The sequence below is a fragment of the Indicator indicator genome, chromosome 18 (assembly GCF_027791375.1).
Source record: "Indicator indicator isolate 239-I01 chromosome 18, UM_Iind_1.1, whole genome shotgun sequence".
Classification (NCBI taxonomy): domain Eukaryota; kingdom Metazoa; phylum Chordata; class Aves; order Piciformes; family Indicatoridae; genus Indicator; species Indicator indicator.
This window is the reverse complement of record NC_072027.1, coordinates 7,074,571-7,090,905: the sequence shown is the minus strand read 5'-3', so window position 1 is coordinate 7,090,905 and position 16,335 is coordinate 7,074,571. Positions and strand designations below refer to the sequence as shown.

The 16,335-nt window shown below is 49.7% G+C and overlaps 1 protein-coding gene across 1 annotated transcript in view; it reads right to left on the bottom strand.

The window, feature by feature from the left end:
* The window catches only part of NSD1 (nuclear receptor binding SET domain protein 1), a 62,926-nt gene extending 48,849 nt beyond the window's left edge, over positions 1 to 14,077 (bottom strand). The window contains exon 1 of the mRNA XM_054389245.1: positions 13,385 to 14,077. Within this exon, the coding sequence (XP_054245220.1) occupies positions 13,385 to 14,077 (693 nt within the window). The remainder of the gene's footprint in view (positions 1 to 13,384) is intronic.
* Between the last annotated feature and the right edge of the window lie 2,258 nt (positions 14,078 to 16,335).

Genomic DNA, 16,335 nt, shown 5'->3' with positions numbered 1-16,335 from the left:
AGTTTACCTCTGCCCTCCTGAAATTCTCACCATAAAGCAGATACAGAATCACAGAATCATTTAGGTTGGGAAAAAACAAACAAACAAACAAACAAAAAAAAAACCCAACAAACTTTAAAAGCATCAAAGAAAGCTAATGTTTTCAAGTTACATTTCTAAGTGATTTTTTTATTGTACACATAGTATTGTTGGTGCTCGACTGCCTCTCAACAGTCTTCTTCCCTTTAAAATCACCACATCATTACAAAGTGACAAAAATAACACTTATCCAGTAACTACTTTGCTATATCACTTGAAGTTACTGTTCAATCCATTAATCTTACCGGAAGAAGTGGCACAAAGCACAAGTCCACAAACACACACACATGCTGATAGCCACGGGGTGCGCCCTTCCCGCAGCACTGCTCATCTCTGTAGTAACCGGAGCAGCACCATCACCTCCAGCGCAGCGTGGCACAGCTGCAGACATCCCACATGCCCTGACAACGTGACCAGGGATGTGACCATCTTGGCAGAGCCACAGCAAGACCAAACCACACACACATGCAAAGGGGATATGTAGATTGTAACAGGCCAGCATCTTCAGTATCATATACCCAAAGAGCCTAGCTGTCCAGAGTTCAAGCACTGAGCTGCAGCCATTGTAGCCCAGAAGACTTCAAATGCACTTCTGCTTTGGAAAGTCAGCATGGAAACGATCAGCCAAAACAGCCCTGTCATAGTTTATTCTTGATTTAATTACAAACATATTATTCAATGAAGCAAAGGACAAGAACAGGCTTTTGGAGAAAGGCAGGGGCAGTAGAAGAGATTGCATGTGAGAGCAATGGAGAAAAGCAAGAAAGAAGCCACTGATCCCTGAAAATAATGAAGATCCTGCTAAGACTGTTACAGGCACGAAGTGGACGACAGAATTAAAGGGAAAGAACAAAAGGATGTGGCCGAATTTAAATGACAATTAAACAATACAGTATAAAAAAGGACACTAAGAGCCTTTTCCGCTGAACGTGGACTTGGTTCCTGCCCAGGGCCCTGCAGCAGGAGTATGGCTATCTCCTGAGCAGATCTCACCGCAGCAGTCAGCTCCACGTAAGTCACGCCCCATACACGAGCCAGCCCACATCAGTGCCAGGGGCAAAATAAGTGGCCACAATCCCACCCCGTGAGCTTCCAGCACTATCTTCAAACATTCACATTCCTGCTGCAGCAACTCTCCGTGCTTCTTCCTGCCCCCACCTACCCCCGGGATTGCAAACAAGCTGTTCCAAATACATACTTCTCAGATCTGGAACCCTCGTGAGGGTCAGTTCACTGCCTTCTCCTCTACCACCTTTTTTTCCTTAAAGTTCAATAACTATTCATTTTTTCCTTTAAGGAGTTCACCAAATTCCTACAAGCCACCAACCCACCTCCCAGATATGACTGAAAATTAACAGCTCTTCTCACCAGGGAAAAAAAAATAGAAAAAGAATCAAACAAAGCAAACTTGAGGAAGAGATGACAACTGAAGGCAGCTGGATTAACCCAGGCCAAATGATCTGCTTGAAGCAGTATCTACTAACACAACCAACCACATGGTTGGTGTCAAAGGTACACCATTCCTAGGACTCACCACTCCCAATTTCTGACATTTCACCAAACATACAACGGTTACTTGCCCTCTGCCCTCACAAAGGAGGGGAGGCAACTGGGGCAAATTCTATTACAAACCCTCCCAGAACTAGCCAGGAAGGGTATCACTAATAATATCCCAAATGTTTTCACAAGACAGTGCTTTCCTGCAGCTGAAGTTGAACTCTCAGACAGAGACTGCTGCTGACTAACAGTGAAAAGCACAGCTCCGACCACTTTCCTCCTCCTAAAGATGGGAGGGTGGGAAGAAGTGATCCACCGTTCCTTATTTCACTCAGTTCCAGCACTCATGCATTGAGAAACTAATGAATTCAGATAGAAGGAAAGATGACAGGAATTGAGAAATAATCTCTGCTTGTGAAAATTGCATGGAAAGATAAAAATGAGGTGAGATTAACACAGAAGCAAAGTCAAGAACTGAAATTAATAACTGCTTGTGATGAAAGCCAAGAAATAAATTCTCATTAGCAAAGATTCTTGTTTTAAAGCAGCTTTTCTGAAATAAAAACCAAATCAAGCGGAAAAGACAAAATGGAAAGACAATTAAATTATATCTACTTCACAGCTTAAGATATATTTGAAGCTAAGCAAAAAGTGGTCATCAATCAAGGTTTCTTCTGTACAAAGTAGCATTACTAAGCACACTTGCTTTAAGCCTTTACAGTCAAAGCCTGCAACCCTGAACCTGAATTTGTGCAAGCAGAGAACAACCCTCTGCACTCTGCTGTGAGAAAACTTACAGGAATAAATCCCTGCACAGGGCAAGGAGTAAGCAAAATTGGAGTAAGTGCGTTACAAACCACCCAAACCACAACACCTGCACAGTGTATCTGCTGAAACCACCCTCACCAGAATAACAACCATACTGGCACTTAACTTTACAGCAAGGTTTAAGTCAAAGACAGAAGTCAGAGAAGCCTGCTGGAAAATCACAGGCAACCTGCACTGCTTGGGGCCAGGGGACATGCTCTTTGTCCCCACCACTGTTCAAGTCTTCCTTTGACTTCAGCACTGAAGCAAAAAGCAAACAGGTGTCTGACATACATTTGTGTCTGAAAAAGTATACTACCTCTTATCTGGGACCATTATCACACAGAAGTGTTAAATACTCACTAATTAAATATTCACTAGCAAAAAAAGACAGCAGAGATTATGATACACACCAAACTTCTGTTATCTACATGTTTGTGGGTATTTATTGTCTTTGGAGAGTTTTTAGTAGCCCTTTCTAGGCCTGTGAAGGCAAAGGGTGCTACAAACATGAAAGGCAAAAAGAGAGAGCTGACTGCACTACACGGGGTAATCCTCATATTCTGAAGTATTTCTACCAAGTTCAGGAGTTACAAACAGACAGATTTTAAAGGAAAGTACTAATGGGAGAACACCAAGCTTCAGACACTAGGGTAACCAATTATCAGTTAACAGAACCCGTTTCACTCTCTTAAGAGAGATTATTTTCCTAAGAATTAAACAGAAGAGCAGTGGGGCAGCAAGCTTAAAGCTTTGTCACTTCAGCATCCTGATAACCAGAAATGTACTTGACAGCAAGCTTTAAGGAAGGTAGCAGAAGGAAACGTGAGAGAAGGGATGTGAGGTCCCCCAGATCCCCAGTGGAGAGAAATCTACTGACAGATTTCAAACCACTGCCAGAAGCCTGAGAAGCAGAGGGAAGACTCTCATCCTTGCTTATCTGTAAATATTTTAAATTATAAATCAAGTTCTTTTTAAATGTGGCTCTTTGATTCAGCACTAATTGCTTCAAGCAAGAGAGGAACCACAGGCACTACTGGAACTTTGCTAAGTTTCAAAGAAAAAAGTATCAAATAATATCTTATGTCAAGAGAACTAGCAAAAAAAAAAAACCCAACTGAAAGTTATCAGACCTGCCCTAATTTCAGCCTTACTTTTGTGCTCCTCTATATATTATCAAACAAATTATTTGCAGGACATCCGATAAGCCCAATGTTCAATTTTATACAGTCATGAAATTTCAAAATATTTGAACTGCACAAAATGAAACTTGGCTGTTGTAATTTCTGTATGTAAACCATATCCACTGCAGCTTGAGCTGTAACTGGAACGAAACAGTACTAGAGAACACTAGAGAAGAACTCGTACATGCAGCACAAAGAGTGAGTACCCTATCAGAACCTTAACAGCTCAACCCTGAGAGTTTAGCTTAAATTAAACATGTAACTACCAATGACGACTTGTTGGTTCTTGGGCTTCCCTGCCCCGCAATTCCCTGCGGTTCTTTGAAAGCAACAAACATTTCACCTGAGCTTGCAATTTTCATCTTCTGCAGAAATTGTGATTTGCTCACAGGAGAAAGAGATATGATTCCACTTGCCTAGTCCCAATGCAAAAATGCCACTTACTCAAGACCATAACCTCCTCAAAACAAGGTAGTATTCAGAATGCAACCCCCCCTGCCCAACTGAACCACTTTTACAAAACAGAAACTGTCAATGTTCTGCCTACATAAAATCTAAGTTTTAATTTGCATTTAAAATTTCAACTGTTTTTGCTGAATCCCTACTAAAAATGAAATCAGAATTTTGGAACACCTGCAGTGCAATACTTACACTGTACTGTTCTTCATAGCCACACTTAGAGACATGCCCTGAGGAAGGTTCATGCTTCAGTCAAACTTATGCATCCTAGATACCTCCCAACCTTTAGATTGTAAATTCAGCTTCCTAAACATATTTGTACATACTGTTAAAGGACAACCAACCAAAATTGAGAGAAAGCCTGACTTCACTGCTGCTATTCAGAAAACTGTGGGCAGCCACCACATGAGCTAGAATAGTAGGAAGTCTGAACAGGTGCTTGGCAAAATCAAACAGCAAATTAACAACAGTGCAAGCAGAGAAACTACTAAAAGGAAGGTAACCACCCTGCTCCTTGCCCTTGTGTATTAAGCAATAGGCAAGTCTTTTATCTCTCCACCAACAGTGGGAAATTCATTAATGTGATCCTTCAAACAAGATGAATGTGTAAGCTTCAAGCTCAGCGCAAGAGCCTCACTGCACTCTCAGCACCAGAGGTCCTATAGGAGCAGAAAAAAAAGAAGATGGTGTTTTTCAGTGCACTGACATCCTACTGCACAAGGAATTCTCTGTTATCTTTTCCTAAAGATTAACAAACCCAAAGGCACCTATCATTTGGCCACCATGCAATGGGATCGCTTTATTCAAACTAAAACTTCCTGTTTCCCACACAAGGAAAGTTAAATTCTGCATGTCTGAAAACGAAAAATGAGTCACTAATGCCTTAGTTCTGATGAGTGTCTGAAAGTTAATACAAGTTACACTGCTATTTTATTACCTGGTTGTCTTCAGAATCATAGAATCATAGAATCAAGAAGGCTGGAAGAGACCTCAAAGATCATCGAGTCCAACCTGTCACCCTACACCTCATGCCTATCTAAACCATGGCACCAAGTGCCACGTCCAATCCCCTCTTGAACACCTCCAGGGATGGTGACTCCACCACCTCCCTGGGCAGCCCATTCCAATGGCCAACCACTCTGTGAAGAACTTTCTCCTCACCTCCAGCCTAAACCTCCCCTGGCACAGCTTGAGACTGTGTCCTCTTGTTCTGGTGCTGGTTGCCTGGGAGAAGAGACCAACCCCCTCCTGGCTACAACCTCCCTTCAGGTAGTTGTAGACAGCAATGAGGTCTGCCCTGAGCCTCCTCTTCTCCAGGCTAAACAGTCCCAGCTCCCTCAGCCTCTCCTCATAGGGCTTGTGCTCAAGGCCTCTCCCCAGCCTCGTTGCCTGTCTCTGGACATGCTCCAGCAATTCAACATCTTTCCTAAACTGAGGGGCCCAGAACTGGACACAGTACTCAAGGTGTGGCCTAACCAGTGCTGTGTACAGGGGTACAATGACCTCCCTGCTCCTGCTGGCCACACTATTCCTGATGCAGGAAGACCAGGGCAGTGTGGCTGTGCCATCTCCAGCTGCATTTGCAGCTGTCTGATACCATGCATAACTCACAGAGCAAGGTCCCAATCAAGAATTCAGACAAAGGTTGGCAACCATACCTCCTATTCCCTCCCCCGGCACTCCACCCAACTACACCCCATGAGGAAGAGGATGGAGGGACTGGAGATGTGCTGCCCTTTCCCTGTGGTTCAGCCACAGACAGAAATCCTGAACCACTCCTTTCCCTGATTCCAGCACATCAAAAGTCGTGCCCCTTTCTCCTGCAGACTTGCTGCTTCACAGAGCCATGGCAGCAACTTGGTCCCAAAGAGGTCACAGACAAATGCTGCTGGCTGCTGGCCAAGCCATTCCTCTGTGGATCATGCAGTTCCACTTTGGAGGCTACAACCAAACTGGGACAACAAGCTGAGTGGGTCAGCTTAGTATAAACCTACTGCTTGGGCTGTGCTAGAGACAAAAGTGAAAGTGCCTGGCCAGGGCCAGGCTGTCCTCTCAGCTGCTGAGGGAAAGAGATGATACACAAGGACTTTTGTCCCCATTTCTTTTTGTCATTCTTCCAAAGGCCTGAGTGAGATAAATCTTAATGCAATCTTACTGCTAACCAAAGAATGTCAACTTTAACAAGTGCTTTTCATACTTCAATTGAGGCAAGAGACACTGCTGAAATTCTTCCTGGCCTCATCAATGCTTTTGGACACACAAGAGATGGATGTGCCCAAGTCCATCTTTATCTCTGTTGCACACTTAATCACTGCTGCAAAGCAAATGCTACCCACATTGAAAGTGGATTTTTAATTTAACCACAACAGAAAAACTTCATCTGGCTCCTGCCAAGGGCGTAAGCCTCTGGCTGCAATGCATGGCAGTGTCTTACCCTCTCCTAAGCACTGGAGTCAGGAGTACCTGTCCAGATCAGCCAAAGCAGCACCTGTGCTCCTACCCAGGACTGAACCAGTTGGACACCCAACTGTCCACATTCTAGTCCATCTGCACACAGCACAGCTCTGTAAGCAGGTCAAACTCTGTCATGTTTCCTCAGGTCCCTCGCTGCAGTGACCTGCTGGGAAAAGTGCAATATGCTCCTGAGGGAGCCCAAATACACAGCTATGCCCTACTCACATCCTGGGTAACACTCCCACTGACACCCTCCTCAGCAAACCATGTGTGCTTAGCAAGGAGGCACCAGTAATCTTCAGGCACAACTGCAAGGACTACACTCAAGCATCTCCAAAACCTCAGAAACAGAGGACACACTACCTGCACCCAACCCTGACCTCCCTGCAGCTAGAACATGAATTGTCCTTTGCAGCCCTCCCCAAAGAGTGGTGGTACAGCACCACTAGTGCCCAGCCACAGCCGTGTCCCACAGCACTCCAGAAGCCCTAAAACCTTTGCACTAGCACCAAGCCATGTTTTGATGTCACCACTCCCTTCAGTTTCCAACACCAGCCTGACCTTAACCAGTAACATCCACACTCATGCCAACCACCCAAAAGTCTGAAGTAAATACTGAAGTATTTATACTTCAGTAACTATGTCAGCAGAGCACACTGCAACTTTTATCCAGTGATCCTGAACACAGGACAACAGCAAGTCAGGCAGGGATGGCACCCCAACCTGCCCTGGCAGCAACCTGCAGCAGAAATTCAACATTCCATTTTACTCAACACAAAACTCTCACAGGTCAGGCACTGCAACTAGCATTTGCAACAAGCTTGTGGCTGCAGAGAAGCCCTCGAGTGCCATGAGGTTATATGAAAGCAGGCAGGGCTATTGTTGATAGTCAAAAATCACTAGACAAGAACCTGCACCTGGGAAGTGTTTAGGAGCCCACAAATCAACAGAGGTTGAAAACTGCTGCTCTAATTCAAAGCAGACTCTCTTCCAGACCTTTTCCATCCATTAACTTGGAAATCCTTGTAATGCCTTAACCACCATAAAGGTCTTAACTCTCATTTTACTGAGCAAAGACAGCATTCCGCAGCACAGGTGGGTCCATGCAGACGGAACAAAACACAGGTCATATTTTTCTGGTATTAAAAATGGCAATATCTTGATTATTTTTTTTTCTTCAAATTCCCAGGACAATCCCCCTCCTAAGAGTTAGTTCCTTCAGGTGTTTTTATTCCCTGTGCCTTTCTAAATGTCAGAATAACTGAAAAAAACAATCAAAATTATTATATACAGGAAGTTGTCAGTCACAGGCCAGAAAAACAGAAGTACATTCTAAGCAACGACACTGAAAGTTGATCATCATCCATGATACTGTCATTTTGAGTTAAGAATGTCTTTTTAAACAATACTGTCTCAATTGTAACTCAGAAAACACTTTTTTTTTCCTTGGGGCTCAAGTACCTTGTTAATCATATTTAGAGTTAACACCTCTTCAGTGAGCTACAGATTTTTTCAGTTAACATTGTGATATCAAAAACCCCCAAACTAGTAATTGTTAGCTGTCACAAAGTTTGATCCCACTTCTGGGAAAGGGGTGCAATGAGGTGCAACAAGAAGCTGCTGTAGTGCAAAAAGCAATCAACAATGACTTCATGCAAAACAGAAGCATGTTGCCCTGAAGTCAAACACTGCTGCCACAGCATCAAACTGAGCCGCTTCCATTGATTTTAGCAAGGGTTTAGAGGAAGATGCAACAGCAGAACTAGAATCCTGCTCTCAGGAATGTAAGATTTGTTACAAAAGAAGGGTCCAAGCTCTGGAAGATGCTCTTTTCCAAAAGAAATCACCAGCAAGTAAAATACAAAGATGGTTGGGCTGAGGCAGCGCACATTCTGAAAAAAGCACCAGTGAGAGCCAATTTTGTGGCTACTGTTGGCCATTTTTTCCTGTAACAGTAGCAGGTGATATATAAAGCATGCCACACTGTATAGAGCAGAATTTCACAGCAGAATGGTTGTAGCACTCCCCTGACAACAGTCTTCACTAGAAGACTTGAAATCCTTATGAATGCAGACAGTCTGTTAACCAGGATATGGCTTGAACAGTCTCTCTCACCCAAGCTTTACAAGTGAGTTTTAAATATAGAAAGCAGAAACAACGTAGAGGTTCATACCGTTGCATTCAGCAAAACCTCACCTTCAAGACTACCCTAATCTGCAAGAAAACACCTCTGGTTTTGCTCTTTGCAGGCAGTCAGGCTCAGTCTCAGAGAGCGGATGAACCACAAAGGTATTGATCATTTGAACTTCACACTGCACAATGAGTAGCCAGAACACCCATTTTTACTGGAGAAACCACAGTATTTTCTGTAACATCACAAACACTATTTCACACCTAATCACAACACAAGATTAGAGAATACAAACGCAGCAAGGACAGTAACAGCAATCCCAGCCAAATACTAGAATAAATATTTCCAGGAATCAACTTCCTGTGCAGGAGAGCTCTAGATCCTACAGACTTCAAAAATCTGCTGTCACTCAAAGGGAGCTGCTCCTTATACCTCAGCGAGACACAGTCCTGCTGTGACAGCACCTTAACAGCCACCCACTCACACTATCACTGCCACAAAGAAGCAATGCAGTGCCATCACATCATGAAAGCACCAAAGTCATGAAGGACCTCAAAAAATTATGCTCAAGCAGTAATGCAGCCCAGGACAACGACCTAATCACGGAAACAGCTGCTCTTCCAGGTGCCCAGCATGGCTGAAGTCCTTGTTGGGTAAGCTCAGAGCTATACAAAACATGAACGCACTTCAGTGCAGGTGTCCAGTGGATACTAGTGGACTGCATGGCCAGGTGAGATCCAGCTGCATGCTCTTCTGAGCAAAAATGCCTTCCAAACAGTGGCATCTTTACTGGAAAAGAGGAGCGTGGGCAAGATCAGAGGCACTCTGAGCACTTCCAAGACAGCGGCACACCAAAAACCTGTTCTCGCCAGGTGCATGCAGAGGGAGACTGTGTCCACAGAAAGCACAGATGGCCAAATGGAATTCATCTCCCTACCAGGAAGATGTCAACTGATCAATGAAATTTATGTTCCTTGCTCAAACAAACCACTGCCATGCCTATTGTATCTCAGGGATATAACATTACCAGTAGTTAGTTACACCTCAAACCAACAGTCTGTAGTAGGAGATCCTTTCAGAAATATTTACAGGAGTAGCCAGTATCATTCACATGGCATCAGTTTCTTTATTTCATTTTTAGCAAAGAGAGAAATGGCACTAGACATGTCAGTTAATAAACCAAGAACCAGAGTAACTCTCACACAGGGACACAAACGTTTTGTAAGGAAGGTACTCTCCCACAGGAGCAGGTTGCAAGAGAAGTCTGAAGTTCATCATGGATTAATTCTAGGCTTAAAGAGATGACTCTAGCTGTTTTCTGTATTTTAAAATAAATAAATAAATAAATCAGTATGGTTCTCAGAAAGCAAAAATGTTCCAGAAGCCCTTACACACATGCCCTGCTCATTTCTTATATCCACACACTGGAAGCAGCCATCCAAAGTGATGAAAGATCTGGCTCTGGATTTCCCTGTACCTCATTTCCTCACCACCACAACCCAAACAACACACTCCTGCAGCATGGAGTTGGACAACAAGAAAATAGTATGAGAAGAATGAAAAGCCACATTGAGCAAGTGCCTCATGTGAGCTCCATACAGGCTGCAGCCTGAAGCCATCAGGGTCCACAGACAAAAAAAAAAGTAGCTTGTGAAGGTGTAACACTGGACTGCATGCTGCACACTATGAGTGGTACAGACGTGCTTAAATCTGAGACCTCTGCTTTCTAGTGCTCATTTCCACAAGCCAAATGACTCTTCCATACTTTGTAGGCAGCAACTAGAAATCAGTGACAAAGTGAAAGCCAACTGCATCTGACTGACATCTGCAATTATGCAGAAAAGCAAAACTTTAGCACGGCAGTTCTGCTAGAAATGAGCCCACCTGCTTTAATTCCTCAGTAATCAAGTTCAAGCAAGACCCACACCACTTAGACCTTACATAGCTCCATATGCCTGCTCCAGCAGTTGAGCCTGTGCCCAGATCTCCCTCTGCCTCCACAAAATGCTGTCCTCTACAACTTTCAAAGGACGGGAAAGCACCAAAAAGCTCACATCAAGACAGCAAGGGACAGATAAAATTAAAAAATGACCACTCATTTAACTGGTGAGAACCCAACACGTGTACAAGAAAGTAAGCTCCCAGCAGCTGGCACTCATTGTATCATCACTTCTGGAGCAGAAATGAGACCAGAGAACCACTGCTTAAACTTCTTCCTCTCCAACACAAAATGTGGCAGTAGCTGCTGGAAGCACGGAGAGCTTCAGTAAAGTTAATCTTGATTTTAAGGTTAACACTTAAAATAATTTCACTTCAGAATATGCGCATCCCTCTTTACAACTGAATGCTACCTGAACAAGCCCTCCTCTGTCTGGAGTGCAAAGGATGCCTGGGCTATCAACAAATCCCCATGTAAAACAATACTTGATGCCACCCTCCCATCCAGAGGCATCACTTTAAAGCCAGACTTTGCATCCCACTAAAGATTAAGTCAAACGTTAGCCCTTCTGCCGGAGGCACCCCTGACATTTTAGAAATGGCTTTTCAAAGGAGCTTGCAATGATCTGGTGAAGAACTCAAAATTTGCCAGGGGCAGACATAGTAGTCTGAGAGAGGTGCACACTTTCCTCCATTTGGTGAAAGTATGCCGAGCAATAGGCATACTCAAAGCCATGAGTTTCAAGAAAAAAAGTTCTGAGAAAGTCTCACTGTAAGATGAAAGAGCCCCATCATCAAGCTGGGTAAAAGTGATTATCTGAAAGAGCAGCCCAGCTATGACAAGCTGCCCTAAAAACAGCAGTGTAGAACTCTTGGGGGTTGTGGTAGTTGTTTTGTGGCAGTTTTTTGTTTAAAATTTTAAGAGAGTCTCAAAAAGAGTTGACTCCAGTTACTCAGCTACAAATGAGACTGAAATTAAATGCCTGTGTGAATATATGATTTAAAGAGCAAGTTTGGTTATTTTTATCTACTATGTCAACAATTAAAAAGATTTGAACTGTCTTGAAGGTAACTTGGCACAGAAAAAAACCCCTATTTCTTCCCATCCCACAAGCAACAGCTAAAATGAAGAACTACCAGCCACACTTACTTACTAAAGTAAGAATGCAAGACTCAAGGAGAGGATTCCAACCTGGCTAAAAAGTGTTTAGGTTTGTTTTTTGATCTGAAAGCAGCTATGCTTTTAAGTCACCAGAACAATTCAGCTAACACTGGACTACAACCAGACAAGAAGGCAGTTTTACTGAAAAAACAACCTCTTGTTGCATATTCAAACAACGGGCTCAATCACTAAGGCAACTTTGTCAGTGTAGAAGCTGCAGTTCCGTGGAGCACGTTGTAAAGCCACTGATAGCAGAGGCAAGTGTGAAAGTACCTCTCCCAGCTTCTGTTTACAAAGTGAGACCCTCCCACAACCGCATCACTGAGCACATGTCTGCTGAGAACCCTGCTTTGCTCCAAAGCTAAGTATATGCACAAACCTCAGATCAACAACAGCCTTTTACCCACAAAGACTGAAGACAGACTCCACGAGGAATCAGATTCTTCCCAAGGAACACTCAAAAGGATCCATGATCCAGAGCCGAGTCTAACTGTGCTACAAACGAATTAAGCTGCTGCCAGCATCTTCCTGAAATTGCCTTTCCGTGGGCCCTCAGTGAGAAGCACTCCCCACATCCCAGAGCACCCAGCAAGAATTGCACATTCCCAAACGAACACAGCGAAAAGAAAGTGTTTCTCCCTAGGTCCTACGTGCACCAGTAGCATCTGTCCAGCGTCAGTGGCTCTACTGGAATTAAACAGAGCAAGGTGGTTTCAGTGTCAGTGCTGTCACACGAGTTAATTTTCACTCGGCATCAAAAAATACTCAAAACCCAGAATATCCTTCAATAACAAACCTTAAGTTTGCAAAAAACATCTCTAAGAAATAGAAAAAAATTACTGAAAAACAACAGGAAAGATGCCTTGTATCTACAAATAAAAAGTCATGCTGAAACCCTTTCAGAAGCTGAACTGCCATTCAGAAGCACATTACAGAAAAACGCTGAATTCATCCAACCCCTCTCAGAACTCCAGAAGTTACTCGGTTTTGCTTCATATTAAGCAAATATCAGAAAACAAACTGAAGGAATTTGTAAGTGTACAAAGACATTAGAAAGAAAAAAGTCATTCTGAGGTTTTCTGACTGTGAGGTCTGTCAAGCCATGACACGGCTCCTCCCCAACCATCGCCAAAGTCTCACAGCTTGGCTACTTCAAGCCAGGCCAGACAAAGAGCCGCCTGACAGTGTTAAAGCCGGGGTAGGCAGGAAAGTGGAAAAGCTCTCCTCCTGCCCTTTTTATCTGCGATATGTCCCAGATTAAAAAAAAACACCCTGTAACGGAAAAAGAACTCCACCAAACTCCGCAGCGATCCACTGTTGTCGGGGCGGAAGGACGGTGCCTCTTGCTCCTGAAGGCAGAGAGAAACGCGGGGGGAGCGTAACTGGTCGTGCCGGGGCACAGGTGTGCGGTAGAGCCTGATGACAGCCCGGCGACCTCCAGCACAGCCGTCAGAGGAGCTCCGAACCGCGGACCCGAGGCGGCCACAGCCTCCCCCCGCGCCTCGGCAGGGTCCCCTCGGCAAGATGGCTGCCCGTCCTCGAGGGTGCCGGCAGCGAGGGCGCCCAGCACGGCACCGCCGCACCGCGCCTCGTCGGCCTCCGCCGCAAAATGGCAGCGGCCGCGGTCCCCCGCCCGGCGCACGCCTCTCCCCCTCCCCCCGCGTCGATGCTTACAAGCTGCAGGGCCGTTGCCGCGGCGGTGGCGGAAGACTCCGGCTTCTCCCCGGAGCCGCCGTCCAACACCGTCGTCGACACCAGCTGGGCCGGCTGCAAGCGGGTCGGTAGCGGGCTGCCGGGGTCTTGCTGCGGCCCGGGGCGGCCGCGACACTGCGAGCCGGGCTCGGCCGCCGCCTCCTCCTCCCCGTCCACCGCCGCCTCCTCTTCTTCTTCCTCCTCCTCCTCGTAGTCGTCGTCGTCGTCCTCCTCCTCCTCCTCCGGCGTCTCGGTACCCTCCTCCTCCTCCGCCGCCACCTCCTCTCTGCTGTCCCGTAAGAGCAGAGGGAAGGCCAGGGCCCCTTTGGGCGCGTCAACCGCTGGGCCAGGTCCGTCAGCGCCTGCCGCTGGGTCCTGCTGTACAGAAAGGCGTGGGGGTGGCGAGCTGGGGTCGGGCAGGGCCTCAGCGCCGTCGGCGGCACCACCGAGATACTCGGCGTTGATCATGGAGGCCAAGTCCTGCAGCCGGCGCAGTGGGATGTAGCAGGACGAGGGATCCTGGCTGTAGACAGACTTAGCAGTGGCCAGCTGCATGGCCGGCGGCTCGGTGCCGCGGCCTTCGCCGAAAGGGCCGCCTTTGGCCTCGGCGACCGCCAGCGAGGTGCCGAAGGGGACGAGGCAACTGCGGCGGCTCACTTCGCAGGCCTGCTCCATGCCGGGCCGCGAGCATCCACCTGCGGGCACAGCACAATGGGGTCAGTCCGGCCGCCGCCGCAAAATGGCAGCCGCGCCCGGGGGCCCGCTACGGCTCCGCCGGCCCCGCGCGGGCCGACGCCGCCGTCGCGTTAGGCCCAAGCTGACCGGCTTCGGCTTGGCACGGCTCTCTTTAGCCTGGTGCCGCCTCGCCACTCCGCAGGGCGCCGCTCACCTGCGGCCACCGCGGCCGGCTTGCCGCCTGCCCCCGGTACGGGACGAGGAAGAGACGCGCCGACCCGGCCCGGCCAGGCCCCGCCAGCGCTGCTCCTCCACCGACTCCCTCTTCCCTCCCCCGCATGCGCGCGCCCGCAGCCGCCATCCCGCCGGCGCGCGCCCCCCGCGCCTGCGCGCGCGCCCGACGCACCCGCTCTTGGGGTTCGGCAGTGGCCAATCAGCGCGCGCCCGCGCGGGCCATTTCCACCCCCCCCCGCCTCCCCGAGGGGTGCCCCCCCACACACGACCCTCCCGTGCGCGCCACCCGCCCCGGGGGGTGAGGAAGGGGGCGCTCAGTGCTGCCCCCGCACGGTGTGCCCCGCCATTGCCCTGCTCCCTGCCTGCTGTCCGGCTCAACTGGCCTTGCCCGGCCCAGCCCGGCCAGGCCCCGTGCACATGGCGGCGCGGCCTGCCCGGCTCTGCACCCTCCGACCTGCCGTCCCCACCTCCATCTTAGGCAGCTGCGGAGGGACACCAGGCGGCCGCGCTGGGACAGGACGGTGCGAGTCGAGAGGCCGCGGCCCGGCCGTGCCTCACCTGAGGGCCCTGGCGCCCCAGTTGGCCGCCGCCCGACACTCCCCCGCTCCGCGTCGTCGGCCGCGGGGCCTGCGTGCGGCAGCGGAGCGGGCGCCAACAAAATGGAGTCGGCCGGGCCCTGCGCCCCAGTGGGGCAGTCGACGGGCGGTGGCTCTTGCCCGGCGGCTCGGGCCGCCCGCCCCGCCTCGGCCCTGGTCCCAGTTCCAGCCTCGGTCCCAATGGGCAGCCAGCGGGGCGGGGGTCGCGGGCCACCGCCCGCCTCCGGCGTACTCGAGTCACCCTCTGCCATTGTCCGCTGCGGTCTGGGCCCGGCGCCCCGGCCGCGCTCCCCTCGTCGCCCTCCCCTGCACCGGCGGGATGAGCCGTCGCCCCTCCGGGGAGCTCGCGGTGCCGTGCCTCGCCTCGCCTGCCGGTGAAGCGGCGCCCGGGTGCCCGCGGCCTGGCTGTCCTCGCCGCTCCCGGACAGCGAACGCCGCGCTCCCACCCGCCCTCCCGCCGCCGAGCGGCGCGCAGCCGGCCCCGCGCCCGCCCGCTCCGCCGGGTCGGGCCGTCACTGGCGCCCCGCCGCCTCCCCCCCTCGTCTGCCCGCGGGCAGCGGCGGCGGCTCCGTCGCTACCTCCAGATGGGGGCCGGGGTCTCCGCCGCCAAGCGTGCGGGTCCAGGCGCCGCGCCACGCCACTGCCGCACCGGCACGGCTGGGCAGGCACGGGGCGGAGGCGGCCGGTCGGGGGGCAGCGGCCGGGGCAGAGCAAGAGATGTGGCACCGGGGCGGTGCTGCCCGGGCCGCGCGGGGGGCAGGGCTCGGCCGCCCCCCGGGGTGCCAGGCGGGGAGTTGGGTGCTGCCGCGGGGCTCGTCTGGCCTCGGCGCGGCGCTGCCCCGGCGGACCCACTCACCCGACACTGCCCTTTGTTTACCCCCCGACTCCGGCCTGGCTGTGCGGGCCCCCCCGCGCTGGGTAGGGCTCACGGAACAGCCTCTGCACACTCGGGCAGCACCGGCTGCCCGTCTTTCTTCACCCTGGTGGGGTACAGCCACCAAAAACACCATCCGGGAGCAGCTGTGGGATGGCATCTTAGCAAAGCAGCAGGGTTCAACCTGTGGGCAGCCCTGTGCCGTGCTTGCTCCCGGCTTCTCCAGCTGCCCCTTTGGCCCAGTGCAGTCTGCAGCTGGCAATGGGGCAACCATTCCTCTACAGCATCTGTTCCAGAGTGGCCACACTTAGCGCCCCAACCTGTTGTCCCTGCACCAGTGTGCTGCCACCACCAAGAGATTGCCACACTCAGTCTTGTGCCATTCAAGAACACCCACAGAAGGTGGGGTGACTTGGCAGAATGCACCATAGTTGAAGGTTTTGTTCATTACATGTTTATACCTACGAAGCCCCAGCTTTGGGCTTGGCTGGAGGCACCCACCCTGCCGTGGGCCATCTTGCTCAGTGCCCATGTGGTGCAGTGATGTGTGGGAG